Here is a 15421-nt window from a genome sequence, read left to right as displayed (position 1 = left end):
AAACATGGATGGAAAATAAGAACATTTTTTTCTGATGAGATGAAAAGAAAAAAATCAACATCTTTTGTTTTGGACCTCTGTCAAAATCAAGACCCATTTTCCCATAATCATTCAAGGAGTGTCAGATGAGGAGTCCAGATGAGAGGCAGGTGGTCGACCTGCGCTGTTTCCAGACATGTTGTACACACACACATTAACCTCCATCTCTGAAACTTGTTGCCAGAGAGATTTAACTCCTGACGCCTCAAGGGCCGACTCTACGTGTTGGATTCTCTCCGTGTGCCGCAAGATCTTTGGCTTCTGTCTCTCCAGCTCAGTGGACAGTTTGTTGATGTGATGCTCCAGCTGTGAATATTAGGAAGACACAATTTATTACATTTGTGACAAAACAATCTATTAATTACCTTCAAATAAAGGAAACAATTCCTAATGTGACCACATATTAATGCCACAAAAAGAAAGCCTTTGGCTGCTGATGTTATGACGACACGTTGTTGGTTTATTTATGCAAACACCATCCCATCTGTCAAGTGCAATGTCTACTATTATCAAGCAGTGTGTAATAATGTTGAGTTCGGTTTTTTACCAACAGCTGCCAAAAGCTGAAGGAATATCAGGGATGTGAAGTGTAATGAATGGCTCTCATGATCTAATCAAACAGCAAATCTCCAGTTTTTAAGTCTACAGACACGGCCAACTTACAGCCCAAGGGCCACATGTGGCCCTAATCCTGTCATTTTGTATGACTCCCAAGATGGTAATGGCAATAAATTACTCCAAAAATGCACTAAACAACAGAATGATAGACTAAACAACAGCAAAAAAAACAAATATGTCCAAAATATTTAAATTAAAAAAGGAAACCTTGAAGAAAATCTCTATAATATCGTGCTGGGGCAAGGGGGTGTCTGGGCGAGTGTGGTGGTGAACTTAAAGAGTAACTAAACCTCAAACCTACTTTTTTTCTGCTGAATAAATATGTTTTGGTATTAAGTAGTGCTGTTGATTGATCCTAGTCCAACTTTTAACATTTTAGTAAAAGTATTTTCATTTTGCGCATTTAGTTTTAAAATGTCAGGTATACTGGCCTCTAAGGGTTAAACGCTGGCTAATACAACTGAATTTTGCTTTTGGCTTAGACAGATTATAGGGTGTCATTTGGACCATCGTGCGTCACCAACTGTCCCTGTTGGCCCCCGCCAAGAGGGTTTCCTCCGATCACAGCCTTCAGTGAGGATTGATTGACAGCTCCAACTCCATGCTCTGTAGCGGTAGCCATTTCTGGTCTAATCAGAGGGTTCATAAAGCTATGTGTCTGTAGGGCTGTGTGTGCGCTTCACGTCAGGATTGTGTGTGCCTGTGATTGTAGTAGATGAGCTGTCACTGTGAAGTGCTGTGCGCTGCCTGACTGGGTGTGTCTTACAGCTTCAGGAGCCCCGCCCATAATCAAGGCATTTTTGTAATTTCCCCTCTTGTGCCTAGTTTAGCTACTCTTTAAGGAACATTTTCTTCATCTTAGAGAGCGTGATTGGTGTATGTGTTAGCAAGGAGAGAGGATGGGGAGGTGATTCAGGGAGGGACACTGTGGGTGATCAATCACAGTTGTAGTGCATCATTTGTTTTATATGTTTTAGGTGCTGCTGGAAAGGGAGCTATCAGCAGTCTGCAGGAGGATCCGAGTCACATGAGTGTAAAATAGGTGATATTTGTATCTGTGTGGATCTGTTGCACTCCATAGCATAGTAATGATGGAGGTCATCGATTTAGATATTGTCTGATTTTCTTTTTAGGCAGGAATTTCCAACTTAAAAACGATTAAAGACTAAATAAGTTGCTCTGTTTGACATTCTTTGTTACTTTTTATAACTTATCATGTCAGTTGGTTAGTTGGATCACTCATGACTAGTACGTGCCCAATCTGAAGCCAGATGTGCACATCAGAATTATCATTTAACGTTGCACAACTTTGCTACCTCCTGTAGTTCAACAACAACCGCATGTTTTTCCTCTTCCTCATATTTCCCACTGGTCTCCAGCCAGCTCTCCAGGACTTCTTTCAACTTCCGCCAGTCTCTGATTGGATGCACACCCACACATTTACATTATAAACAGTGTATGAAAGTGAAAAAAAGATATAAGACCATCATGTATCTTGGGTTTTTTTTTTGTACCGGAGCTGTTTTCTGCTAAGCTGATAGTGTTTCATGTCCACTTGAAGGTTGAGGAGTTCATCCAGCAGAATAGAAGATGAAGCAGTGAATCCATTTACTGGAGGCTCCTCAGTCTCTCCAGTAAAGGCTTTCTGTTGAGTTTCTAGTAAGAGAATTAAAACTACTGTTACACAGCAATTTAAAGAGAAAATGCTAAAGGTTTTTCTGTAATGACTGTAGTGCACCTTGAGAACTTGAGTGGTCCTCATGAAATGGCTGAAATGGTGAATCCTCAGGACCGGAAGAGTTTAATGTCCACAACTGATCAACAACATATTGTAATATCAAATTAAATGCACATCTAAGGCAATATAATGGTTTCCTTACTTTACTCATGACCCCAGTGGTCATGAACGCAGAAGGAGGTAGAAGAATTTCATGGTTTTGGATCTCTTGAGTAGAGTCCATAGAGATGTGAGGGCCAGTAAGTGACACAGTGAGACTCCTTTGATGTGTGGATGAAGCAGGATGATCCTCCTGTGATGGACTGTCTTTTGGTTTGAAAGCTTCTTCAGAGCTGGCCATGACATTATGTATTTGGTCACTGGAAAATAGAAAAATCAACAATTTCTCATTAATTTCAGGTCTGTTGCACCAGTGGAAAAACATAAAGCCAAATACTATGCATCTTTTAATTTTCTGCTTTACCCCTGATCTAGAGACATGCCCAATGAAGATGCAAAGAGGTCCTCGCAGCGGCGAGGACAACGTCGAGGTCTCCGGTTGAGAAGTCTGCAGAGGAAAAAAAAGTTCTGTAGAAAGGAGGCCATGAGGTGAATACCTGTTCTTACATTGGATCACTAACTCACAGTTTGCTGAGAAGTTCATCAGCTGATTCCTGCTCTGCTGACTCAGATGAGGAAAAACAGTTTCCTGCAGGCAAACAGAAGGTCACAGTCTTTTTGAGCCGCGATTCCTCTCTATGGTTCCCGAGTGCTCGATGCTTCCATTTAGTGGCGCAGTGTTTGACTACTTTCTGAAGCTGCCGTGACCTCTGGAGAATGAAAACGCAGGAGACGAAGAATTCATGTAAAAAAAATATAAAACAAAACAACAATGAACAATGTATCAAAACTTTCTAAGGAGGTGACAAGTGAAATAGTGAGTGTGAGTGTTTGGATGGTTTTTGGTCTAAATATGTTGGCCTGTCACACACTGACATCCTGTCTAAGCAAAAAAAAAAAAAAAAAATAGTGTCATATTAGGAATGTTGTACAAAACTTTTGGCAAGTATATACAGTATATTAAAAAAAAAAAAAGAAATTTAAATCAAGTTTAACTTTCTTAAAGTCTGTATTTCCACAAAAAAACTTCAACATTATGAGAATCAACAGTGTGAAAACATACATAAACAGGGAAAAACACATTGTGCAATGGTTAGCATCACTTCTTCACTCCACATGTGTGCATGGGTTTTGTTATGGTGATTTTGGATGAATGGGTAGAGACCGAGTCAAGCATTAGAGTTGGTTGGTGAGATGGTCAGATTCTCAGTTTATTCCTAGAAGCCAAAGTTACATATTCTCATTTGACAGTGTGACCAGGGTCAGCCAGAAGAGGCTCCCATTAACTCTACAGGATACCCAAGTATAAAAACAAATAAATTGAAGAACAAAATCTCAAACTCGCTGTAAGTCTTACTTGCTCTTGATTATCTTGTGTTAACCCTGATGTGAGGTCATTCATACGAGCAGCGTATGTAAGGATGCGTGTCACGCCCTCTCTCAGTAGCTGGTCTCTGTAGATCTGCGCAGCATTAGCTGCATCTTTATGCCGTCTGCGCTGCTCTGTGGCCCAAAACCTCCATCCAAACAGCACCTGCAGCCAGGTCACCCCAAATAAAACATCCCAGAACACCTTTGATACAGTGTGACATTACGATTTCAGGCCAGAATAAAGTGGAGGCAGGTGTTACCTTGGCCTGGAGTGTTAAGGACCAGTGCCAGAGAGCGAGCTCTGTCTGCTTCCTCTCCCTCCTCCTGTGCTGCAGCTGTTTGCAGAAACAAAACCAAAGTCATTGGAGGACTGATGGAACTACAAACAAACATTATTTAGATCAGACACGGGCCACTGACAGCCCTCACCCAAACTTTTTGTGTGGCTCCCAAGGTAAATGCAAAAAAGACTCCAAAAACACAAAACAACAGTAAAAATACACAAAAGGATTCTAAAAACACATATTACAAAAACAGGAATACACAAAATGACAGAAAATTTACAAAATGACAACAAAAACACAATAAAACCCCATAATATGACAACCAAAATTAGTCACAAAACACACAAGATGACTAAAAAACTACACAAAATTACAGCAAAAATACACAAAACAACAAGAAAAATACACCAAGCGAAATCCAAAAACGCAAAACATTACAAATGCAACCAAAATGAGATAAAAAATATACAAAATGACGACAAAACACAAAGAACACAGAACAGCAAAAATACACAAAATAACTCTAAAACACATTATACAAGAACAGAAATACACAAAATGACAGAAAAATTTACAAAATGACAACAAAAACACAAAAAGGACTCCAAAAAAAAAAAACAAAAAAAAACACACGATATGACAACAAAAATGCACATTAGTTGCAAAAATACACATAACAACAAGAAAAACACACCAAGCAAAATCCTAAAACACAAAACATCACAAATACAATCAAAATGAGACAAAGACATTAAGAATGACAACAAAAACACAAATAAACCCTTTGGCTTTTTTCTGCATTAATACTCAGATTGGTGAGTATTCACAATGAGAACAAGTATAATGTCAAATGAATAATATGGCCCTTGGATAAAAAAAAAAAAACATTTTTGTGGCCCCTACTGTCGTAAAAGTTGCCCGTCTCATATTTAGATGTTTTGTGCACCTTAGACTCTCATAGGCCTAAAGTATCGGTCCGTCCACTATTTGGCAAAACTACAGCAAACACTCAGTCAGAGCTAATAAAAACTAAAAATCCTCAGGCAAGAAAAAACACAGATGGTAAGACAACTACAGGGGAGCACATTCATTTCCTAAAGTGCATGATGTAGATAAAGCTCACAGTTAATACATGACGTACAAAAACATACATATTATATAGGTCAACTGTGTTATATTACAAACACCCAAACAGTAGAAAAACAGCAGCAATACTGACCTCTGCTATGCAGCACAGATGAAAAAACTATCAAAAGGTCTTTGGATGATTAAAAAAAAAAAAAAAAATCAAAGACTTCTTTAAATTTCACCAAATGTATCTTCAAAGAAAAATTTTACAAACCTTCATTTTCCATTCATCAAAGTACTTCTTTTGGGTCGTGAGGAGCGCTTCTTGCTGCTGACGGCGCTTTGACACTTGGTGGGATGTCGCTGTCCTCCAGGCAAGGAACATCTTTAAATTGATGGAGTAAAAATGAATAATAACAGAGTAATGAAAATGATTCACCTGTGATAGTGTGCTAGTCGACTGTTACTTTAAGTTGAACTGAATGCTCAAAGTGGTTCTGTGCTCGTCGCTCTGCAGTGTGAATCTCTGCCAGTCGCGCTGCATTCTCCCTCCACATCAGCAGAACTTTCCTGCAGAGATATTAAAAAAAAAAAAAAAAGATGGAGTAACTTCTCCTTTAAAGTTACTCCTTTGAGGCAACTTCAAAGGAGAGAATGTCAAAATAAAGAGTGAATGGGAGATGATTTGATGTTTGTTACCTGAGAAAACGCTGAGTCTGCTGTCTGTAAAGATCATCTGCATGGACATGGATCTGTGAGACATGCAGGTAATGTTTCTGTGTGAATACGGCACAGCAGCAATAACATTAGCTTCATCATTGTTTTACTTTAATATTTTTCGTTTAATTATTACAATTGTACTAACCTTCCAAGCATCAATCGACTGTTTAAGAAGTTTAACTTCACGGTAGCGTTGAATCTCCTCTAATCGCCTTTTCTTTACTCGCCTCCTCTCAACAAACTGTTCACACACACAAGAACGAAACACAAATGGACACAAAAACAAAAGCTTGAAAAATGAATAGAACATTTGCTGCAACTAAAGTATAGAATTCAGGCTTCAGTATTCCTTATTGTCCAGTTTTTCCTGCAATTGTACTTCTCTCACAGGCTGAGGGTTAATATGATGATCCATAGTGTTTTCTAAATGCCAGTGAAGGATTAATATGTTAATGTTTCATTTATTCAGCCATTTTGATGTCCTGACATGTTTCGACGGAAAACTGCGTCTTCTTCAAAGGCATCTATTGATCGCTTTGGTGATTCCTTTTAAGTTTCCGTTGAAGTTTACTTGACTTAATAATTCCAGCAAGATTCTTTTTTATCTTCTTTTTGAAATATATGTTAAAGTTTCATTTATTCAGACAACTGTTCCTCTGGAAATCCACTTTGATCTCCTGACATGTTTCGATTGCCAGTCTTCGTCAGAGGAATTAGTAGTAAATAATGGATCAGTGCATTAAGGTACAGGAGGCAGTACTTCTGATCATCTTCTGATCGAGAGGTTGGGGGTTCGATCCCAGTCTATACCTGTCTATGCGTCTCAGTGTCCTTGGGCAAGACACTGAACCCTAAGTTGCTCCCAGTTGTCGACCAGCGCCTTGCATGGCAGCTCAGTCCCATTGGTGTGTGAATGTGTGAATGAGCTGATATTGTAAAGCGGTTTGAGACTACTTCAGTGTAGGGATAAAGCGCTATATGAATCAAATCCATTTATCTTCTGTCTAGTTGTATTGCTATGGCTGCTGGGTAATCTCCCTCACTCCCCATTTACCATATTTAAGTGTATATTTTTCATTCCCTTATTAAATCACTTGTGACTCCATGAGACAACACTGATAACTTGTCAAACTTAGAGCACCCAAACACGTGAATTTGAATTCAATGTTTGTTGTTCATGTGAAAATATAATTATTTTCTCTGAAAGCGCCATGATACGACAGTAACAACTCCAAACTTGTTCTCGAACTGTAACTATTTTGTCTATATCAATCAATAAGTAAAAGCTCCTGAAGGATGTATGGATATATTCTGAGAATCAAACACACACAAAAACTGTTAAAAACCACCTCCTTCCATTTCTCCGCAGCTGCTCTCATGAGTCGCAGGTCTCTATGGTGACAAGCCTGTTTCTCTCTAATTCTCCTGAAACAAAACAACATCAAAACATTATTCACTTAAATGCTCAAAGTAGTGATTTATTTACCACTATCCTTATCAGGGTTCGTCCTCTTTCACCTGTTTCTTAACTCTGTGCTGTTTTCTTTCCACTGAGTCATCGTCTTGTGAAGAAGTTTGTGCAGGAAGAGGTGACGTGAAGCTTCTTGTTTTTCTGCCTCTCTGATTCTCTGCTGTGTGCGTTGTCTCCAGTGATTCCACGCTCGCTGTAAGTGACCTCGCATCTCGTGAAGAATCGCCTGTCAACACGTCGCAAAGAGTCTGCGGCGCACCCGGAGTTTATAATCAATAAATCATCCATCACCAGTAGTGTACCATGCGCTCAGAGAGCATCTCCTCTTTCCGTTTCTCCAACTGTCCCCACCAAGTAGAGAAGACCCAAGAGAGCTGCCGCTGCCTGGAAACACAGAAAGAGTCATGGGAAAGTGTACGTTTGTGTGCAAATATGTAAAGAAACAATGCTTCTGCAGCTGTTTTTTGTGTTGTAATATTGCTTCTTGAAAAATGGAACGGCTCATGAAAAACAGCTTATATTCAAGCCCAGTGTTTCGCAAATGGGGGTACGCGATGGCACTACTACTTCAGAGAGAGAGAGAGAGAAAAAATAACAAATGAAAGCATAAAAAATGTTGGGTTTTTTTATGTTTAGTTTTAGTTAAAAATGATAATCATGCTAAATATTACCGGCAGCAACTCACAAAACGACAACAAAAACACACAAAAGAGAAAAATATTTTGAATAATCAAAAGAACAAATAAACAACAAAATATTACACAAAATGGCACAAAAAACCCAGTCACTAAGAGAGAAAAATACTATTACCAGCAACACACAAAACAACAACAAAGACACACTAATAGAGAGAAAAATACACAAGATCACTACAAAATACACAAACATAACAGAGAAACATACAGTACAAAACAACCAAACACCAAAAACACACACTGAGAGAATAAACAACAACAAAATACACAAAATGACACCAAATACACACACTGAGAGAATAAACAACAACAAAATACACAAAATGACACCAAAAACACACAAAATGATGATAGAAATTATTTTGATTAGAACATGAACTGAAAATACAAAGGTCAGTGTTGGTTCCCTATCAGGAGGGAGTGACAGGAAATGATAAAAACTATAGAAATAAATCTATTCAGGAGCACTAAATACAGTTTAATTCCACTTATTTACAAAAAGAGAATCTTTAAAATGTGTGCTATCACTCATTCATTCCATCATTGTGCTCTCTAGTTGTTTTTTCATAGTATTCTGAGTAAAATAATGTAGTCGGACATGAGGGGGAACTTGCATTCAGGAATAAGAGAAAAAGGCACATGGGCCAAAAAAGTTTGAGAACCATTGTTCTAGCCAATATATTTAACTTATTCAGAGTAGACACATTGTTAAAATGTCCATTTGTTACTAAACAGAGCGCTGACATGACAACAGACGGGAACTAAAAGGTTGCAACTCACCGATTAAACATTTGAGTTTTTGCTTTCCATAGTTCACACTTTCTTTGCAGCAGAGTGAACTCGAACCAGGACCTGAAAGGACGGCGAAGCGTGCGCTGCACAAACCAGACGTCTGCACGATGCTCCAGCTCCTACAGCAATGAAGGAAAAGCAGTCGGATGTTTAATATTATAAACAAGATTTCTAGTGTGTGTAATGCAGTGTTGTGGGCTCAATTCTTAATGTAAACATGAATACTTTTTTATACACCACCAAGTTAGAGTTACCTTCTATTTACAGCATTAGTTCTCTGAGAATCTCTTCCATATTCAAGTAAAAGTGGTACTGACTGAAATGTCCTTAACTAAATTGACAATCGATTTGGACAATCTGAATTTATAAAAGGAATACCTGCATGTATGTCTTCTCAGCAAGTCTTTCCCTCCAGTGGTGAAAACAGCTCCTCAACAATAAGAAACTGCAAATTAAAAATGTAAAAATCCTGTGTCAGCTTTTTTAGGCATATCACTACAAAGATGCCACCGTATATAATAGGAATTATCGCCAGGATATCATTCATTACTAAGCAGATTGGACAAGACACCTGTAGTTTTTTACAGCTCTCTCTACAAGTGGTTCAAAGCTTTGGTCTTCAGCTTCCTCAAGTCGTTCCTGCCATACTGTCCAGTGCTTTTCCATCAACTGAAAAAAAAAACATGATACATTACTGATTGATTGTTTATTCCGAGTTCATTGTACATTACATATAAACATTACTCTTTTCAAACTAACATACTTCCATATATACATGAACTCGAAAAGGAGTGGGAGGAAGTTCCCACCCCTGTAATTGTCATAATTCATATATCAGTGGTTGCTTTCTTTCACAAAACAATTAACATAACAGATAAACAGTTTACATGCATGAAACATACATACAGTATGTATACACATAAATATACAAAAATAAATATTACTAACAATGGTAAGTACTTTAGATCACAATCTAATGTCAAGCTCAAATGTACCAGTTTTTTTTTTTTTTTTTAATATATATTCAAATCATTCTTATACTAAGAACACTGCCGACATTGTTCACCCAGATACACCCTTTACCTTTATAGTCTATACATATATTTTATTTATTTTTTTGTCACAAAAATCATCGCTATTGTTATAGTTCAGCGTCATCAAGCACAACACTCTTTTTAGCACTGTTATTGCCATTCATTATATATATATATATATATATTTTTCTTCTTCTTTTTTTTTCGATCTACTCCCTGCAAAATTCACTTTCAGTCGTCAATATTCCTCTTCATTTCCGTACTCTGACAACATATTCCCTGTGTATTTCTTTTTAAACATGTAAATATTTGTGCAATGTTTTATATGGTTCCCCAAACCATTTCAGAGTAGTATTATTAAAAAACTATTTGTATTATCATTACTGAGGCTGCCCGTTACTTACTGTTTGCTGCCGGACTTTATCGGCCATGTGTGCATTCAGTCTTTGTGTTTTGTTCCACAAGACATTTAGAGACAAACCTCGCAATCCAGCACGCTGTGAGGAAAACATACTCTGATCTTAATGTTTAATTAAAAACAAGTTTGAGGACCAATGATGACACCCTTTTTTTTGTTTTCTTTTACCAGTAAATGATGGTGGTGATGTTGACACGCCATCTGGTTCCTTTCAGCTTCTTCTTTGCATAATACCACGTCTACCAAAAACGTTCAAGAGGCAAAACACTGGACTGGTTGTACAAGACTTTTTTCATTTGACATGAAAAGGATACAAATTCTCCAGTGCAGTAGGGCTCTGCGCTGCATGCTGTGCCTAGCTAAATGTCCAGCAGCTTGCAAACGGGTTTCCCTCATCTTTTTGCAAACCAGACTCTTTCTCCATTCGCTCCAACCCATCCTTACCAGAAGGAGGCTGTAGTTACGCTGCGCTATGGCTAAAAAACACAAAACACCACGACAAAATTATGCAGTTTTAAGATGGCAAATTTTGGAGAAAATGAAGCTCAAAATGTACTTCATATTAAAAACCTTGTGTTCTTTTCTTTCTTTGGCGTATGGAAACGTAACTCGCCCACTGATGAATAGTCTTTTTTTTCACTTTTACAGAAAAATGAAGAGTAGCTTTGGATTCCTGTTGTTTCTGCAAATGAACAGCTGTGTGTGTTTCTTTCCACTTAAGAAAAGCCTGTGACAAAACATAAAAAGTCCTCTATCACCTGATGAACATCAAAGGAGGTAAGGTTAATGTTAGGAGTGTGACGAAATCTCGATACAGCGATATATCACGATATTTTATTTTTTTCACGCAATCGATTATCGATATGCTCGCGCTAAGTATCGATTTTTTTTTTTTTTTTTTACAAAACCTTTTCTGATTTTTCACTAAAATGTGCAGGTAGATCTTCACAAAAAATTTGTCACTGTTTGTTGAAGGAACCAATATATTGTTTACTGGAATATTGCACTATAATGGTGTCACTGGTAAGAAAAACCCTATTTTTTGTCTACAGAAAGCACTATTGGAGATACTTATTTGTTTACATTGGTATTTTGACACTTATTTACAGAAATGTTGCACTAAAATAGTGTCACTGTTCATAGGACACTTTTTCAATTTATTGTCTTCCAGAGATATAAAATAAAAATTGTATTTTTTCACTTAATCTTTTGTTATGTCATAGATTATCGTAGATTGATTTCTGACCAATATATCGATAATCACAGTATCATCATATCGTGAGATAATTATTATCATGAGCTTTGTATCGTGTATCGTATCGTGAGGTACCCAGGGGTTCCCACCCATAGTTAATGTAAAAAAAAATATTGCATGTGTGAGTATTATATTGCATTGTTTAATCACATTATAGTTTTCAAATTGTTAGGAAATCTAGAAAAAATTAAAGGAGTAGGCTTAGATAAGTTTATATTCTTATGATTCCTTTTCATTCATGTAAACTGAGATGCTCAAGAATTTGAAGATGCAAGATACAGTTTTGTTATTTCTTGATGTTAATTTATTTTCTATTTTATTTTTAACTGTTTTAAAGTTGTCATTTACATAATCAGAATCAATCAATCAATCAAATCAGTATTTACTTATATAATACATTCATTAATAACACCATGTGATTCGCAGGCAGAATGACTCGTGTCTTTACTTGGCTCAATAGGATCCGTTCTCTCTGTCTCAGTGCTCGGTCTTCTGATACTTGCAGGTCTTGATGATGCAGCAGCTTCCTTTGCCAAACCCTCCAAGCAGAACTGCAAAACGCAACACTGGTTACATTAGATTCAGAACTATAATCCTTATAGATACTTCCTTATCATATTTAGAAGTCTAACTCACTGCATAGTTGAAAATTGACTCTGCTTCAAAGCTGACTCGCCCATTCTGTTCTTTATTCTTTGCATCTGTGTGAAAACCTGCCATCGGTCCCAAACCAGAACCAATCGCTTCCTGTCAGCTGGAAAACAACAAAGGTAAATTGAAATGACAACATCCATTGTAGATATACAATAAACTAATGGTTAATCTGAGAAGGAATGAAGTCGTACCAAATGATTGAGCCGTCTTCACTTTGGCTTTCTTTTTCCTCTGCAGCCATACAAACTTTTGCCACCTGTTCAGTGCCTGACTACACAAACTTATACCTAAACAAAACAGATAAAATAAAGCATAAAATAAAGTTAGTATATTATTATTATAAAGGATTGCAATGAAAGCACTTTAGTCCATTAAAGGTGCAAAAACAATGCTTTTGTTGCGTACTGCTCACAGCTTTTTGGAACATACTATATATAACCAAAATATAGCATTGCTAACCTGGTTACCAGTGGTGACTGACAAAGGATGTCTAACATATTAGTTTACTTCCAGCAATGCATGAAAATAGCACATAGAAGGCTATAAGTGATTCAATGTGTAAGAAAACAACAGTAAATATGGAAGTGTCGGTTCCATCACAGACATTGCTTTCTGTGTAACACTTAACATCCAACATGTTATCTGCCTACCACCTAGTTTCAGGTAAATAAACCCCAGACCCTTGAAGTGAATGAAATCAATCACAAAAGATGGGTGACTTTAAGGGGGTATGTTACGGATCTAGATTAAAAAAAGCTTACGGAGCTAAATCACCATGGAAACTTATGCTGAACGGCTCGCCTGGTCAGGAGCAGGTTTTGTTCTGGCTAGGATCTGAGCGAGTGATAAAGTCCTGACCAATCAGTTCTCTTAGAAAGCGAGCTGTTCAATAAAAGGTGATGTGTGAACACATCACTGTGTGGATCTGATCTGACAGCTGCCTGATCGAGAGGTTGGGGGTTTGATTCCGGTCTATACCACTGAACCCCAAGTTGCTCCCAGTGGTTGACTCGTGCCTTGCATGGCAGCTCTGTCCCATTGGGCAGACGATGCAATCTCCACCCTTTTCATGTGAACGTGCACGTACAGAGGCTGAAAACACGTGGCTTAAATAGTGAGTTGTGATCGACTGTCGTGAGACAGCTCCTCCCTGACAGGGAATGTATGGTTAGTTAAAGCCCGCTAACAGAGACTGATCCAGGATATAATTATCTAGATTCGTAGCATAGGGCCTAAATGCCAACAGTGATTCTGTTTCCAAAGTGATGTGTCTTAGGGCTGTACAATGTGTGTTAACTGTACCTGTAGTGACATTCTGCTCTCATACTGAGGCTCCATTCTCTTCTGGATGTCCACCACTCATCTCTCCATCCTTCAAAAGCCCGTCTCAGTACAACACTTTTATAATAAGACCTGCCAGACACATTTACGTTAATTACAGATTAAATTTCCCGCCGCTCTACCCTGAAAAATGGTGAAAACGGGTCCGAAAATTGATGCACAGAAAAATTAAATTAGTCTTTTTACATATCATAATAGAAGGCCATATGATTCTCTATATAAAAAAAAATACTTGTAACTAAAATTCTAAAAGTTACAATTAAAAATTATCTTATTGAACAAGTGACAAAAGAGAGTTACTTCATCCTCGATAGATAGATAGATAGATAGATAGATAGATAGATAGATAGATAGATAGATAGATAGATAGATAGGTTTATTGTCATAGCAGTGCGCATAACAGTGCAAAGGCTACATAGTGCAACAGTGCAGTGTAATGTTTTTTGTTTATCCTGGACTACTTCTTCAATTTTAAAAGTCATGCAAAAATAAAAATAAAAATATCTGTCAAACACTTAAGGTTAATTTGATTTATTTTAAAACTGTCAGATATTATTTACCTTTTCATTGTGCTTAGGTATATTTAAATTCAATATATTTAATTGTTTTTCTCATTTGTCGTATGGCTCCACTATCTGGTCTCAGGCAAACATATCCACATTTAAATCCATAGAAATGTCTTAACAATCAGGCTCAGACAATTTGAGATAAAAAAAAAAAAAAAAGCAAATATGATACAATCGCTGCAATATTCTTAGCAAGTACAATATAATTGTTTTCATAGTTTTTCAAAATGTATTGATCCAGTTACACAAAATTGATATTTAAATGCCTGTATGGACTTGCTCCAGAGCCTCTTTGTATTATATAATTAGGATTATACTAATGGGTGTCTATCATAGATTTAAACAGCACCATAACTAATGAAACAATTCCAGTTTATTAATATTACCTAGCTTTATGAGGAGGAATCCGGCCAAATGTGTTATGAATCCATATATTTAGAAACTTCCGAGCCAAATTCCTGAAAATATGAACGAAAAAGTTTATCAAGATAGATCAAGGCAACAAAAAACACAATACACAAAAATATATAAAGCACCTGATCCTAAGCTCCTTAAGTCTTCCACCTTTGTTCCACGTGTAACCAACTCTGTAGGGAATCCTCTTGTTTACTTGTTTCCTGACGCCACTCGTTGATTTGTTTGACCTGGGCAAAACTGGACCTGGGACTCTCGTGTTTCTCTGCATATTACTAATCCGAGACATTTAAGCAGAGTCTATTCAAACCCGGTATATTGATGATATTTTAAACTCTCATTAGTGGGGGTACAGCTATGGTTAACAAACTGCCGCGCGTTTGTTTTTGCTGGTCACGTGAACAAAATCGTGACGTAGGTTGCCATTGGCAACTAATTATCCGGTGTCTAATAAAAATGAACTGCTTAAAGACGAGATTTAAGAAGTTAAAATACGTTTAATTTTTTTTTAATACATTCATTAAAAAACCTTATTAATATTGACATTTCATTACCAATATTAAACGTATCTTCTTATGCCATTTGCTGAACCAAAGGTCCTTACGGTTTAGTGTCGAGCACGTTATGTCAATCCACAATGGTCTGCGAGGGCGGGTACAAGGATGTCAGGCAAATTATTCCATACCGCATGTGAGTAAATGACAAATCAAGCCTACCCCCCCTAAAAAAGCTGCCTTCTACAATGCCTCTAGAAATTCTTGGTTTTTGTATAAAAAAGACACCCCAGTTGTGTCGCTGGAATTCTAAAAACACATGATTTTTTAAAATATTAATTAATAATGGC

General features: G+C 37.3%; 1 protein-coding gene across 4 annotated transcripts; it reads right to left on the bottom strand.

Moving 5' to 3' along the window:
• Positions 1-80: 80 nt before the first annotated feature.
• On the bottom strand, positions 81-15170 carry sfi1 (SFI1 centrin binding protein). 4 transcript variants are annotated; one of them, XM_028448083.1, is made up of 29 exons: positions 14700-15170; positions 14550-14621; positions 13553-13669; positions 12448-12536; positions 12239-12356; positions 12051-12153; positions 10918-11074; positions 10662-10823; positions 10516-10586; positions 10334-10426; positions 9467-9564; positions 9274-9340; positions 8884-9014; positions 7711-7792; positions 7456-7634; positions 7287-7362; positions 6083-6178; positions 5917-5993; positions 5685-5787; positions 5492-5602; positions 4126-4200; positions 3852-4028; positions 3020-3204; positions 2859-2942; positions 2538-2754; positions 2396-2441; positions 2172-2313; positions 1974-2073; positions 81-345 (listed from the first exon to the last, which is right to left on the bottom strand). In XM_028448083.1, exons 1-29 carry the CDS (start codon positions 14864-14866, stop codon positions 112-114), a joined length of 3429 nt encoding a protein of 1142 aa, XP_028303884.1. In that variant the 5' UTR covers positions 14867-15170; the 3' UTR covers positions 81-111. The 4 variants fall into 4 exon arrangements, 3 of the variants coding, with proteins under 3 accessions (XP_028303884.1, XP_028303882.1, XP_028303883.1); XM_028448081.1 differs by having other exon boundaries at positions 2396-2754; XM_028448082.1 differs by having other exon boundaries at positions 2396-2754; positions 5917-5969.
• Positions 15171-15421: the final 251 nt, after the last annotated feature.

The sequence above is a fragment of the Gouania willdenowi genome, chromosome 5 (assembly GCF_900634775.1).
Source record: "Gouania willdenowi chromosome 5, fGouWil2.1, whole genome shotgun sequence".
NCBI classification, from domain to species: domain Eukaryota; kingdom Metazoa; phylum Chordata; class Actinopteri; order Blenniiformes; family Gobiesocidae; genus Gouania; species Gouania willdenowi.
The sequence above is the reverse complement of the archived record's forward strand: the minus strand, read 5'-3'. Positions and strand labels throughout refer to the sequence as shown.

What these genes read in the sequence shown, in the direction of transcription:
- sfi1 (XM_028448081.1), bottom strand. Translation starts at nt 14,866, where the DNA reads ATGTCTCGGATTAGTAATATGCAGAGAAACACGAGAGTCCCAGGTCCA. An exon ending in CTTAGCAGAAAACAGCTCCG is followed by an intron (nt 2,074 to 2,171) that starts GTACAAAAAAAA and finishes GCATCCAATCAG; the next exon opens with AGACTGGCGGAAGTTGAAAG. An exon ending in TTGTTGTTGAACTACAGGAG is followed by an intron (nt 346 to 1,973) that starts GTAGCAAAGTTG and finishes TAATATTCACAG; the next exon opens with CTGGAGCATCACATCAACAA.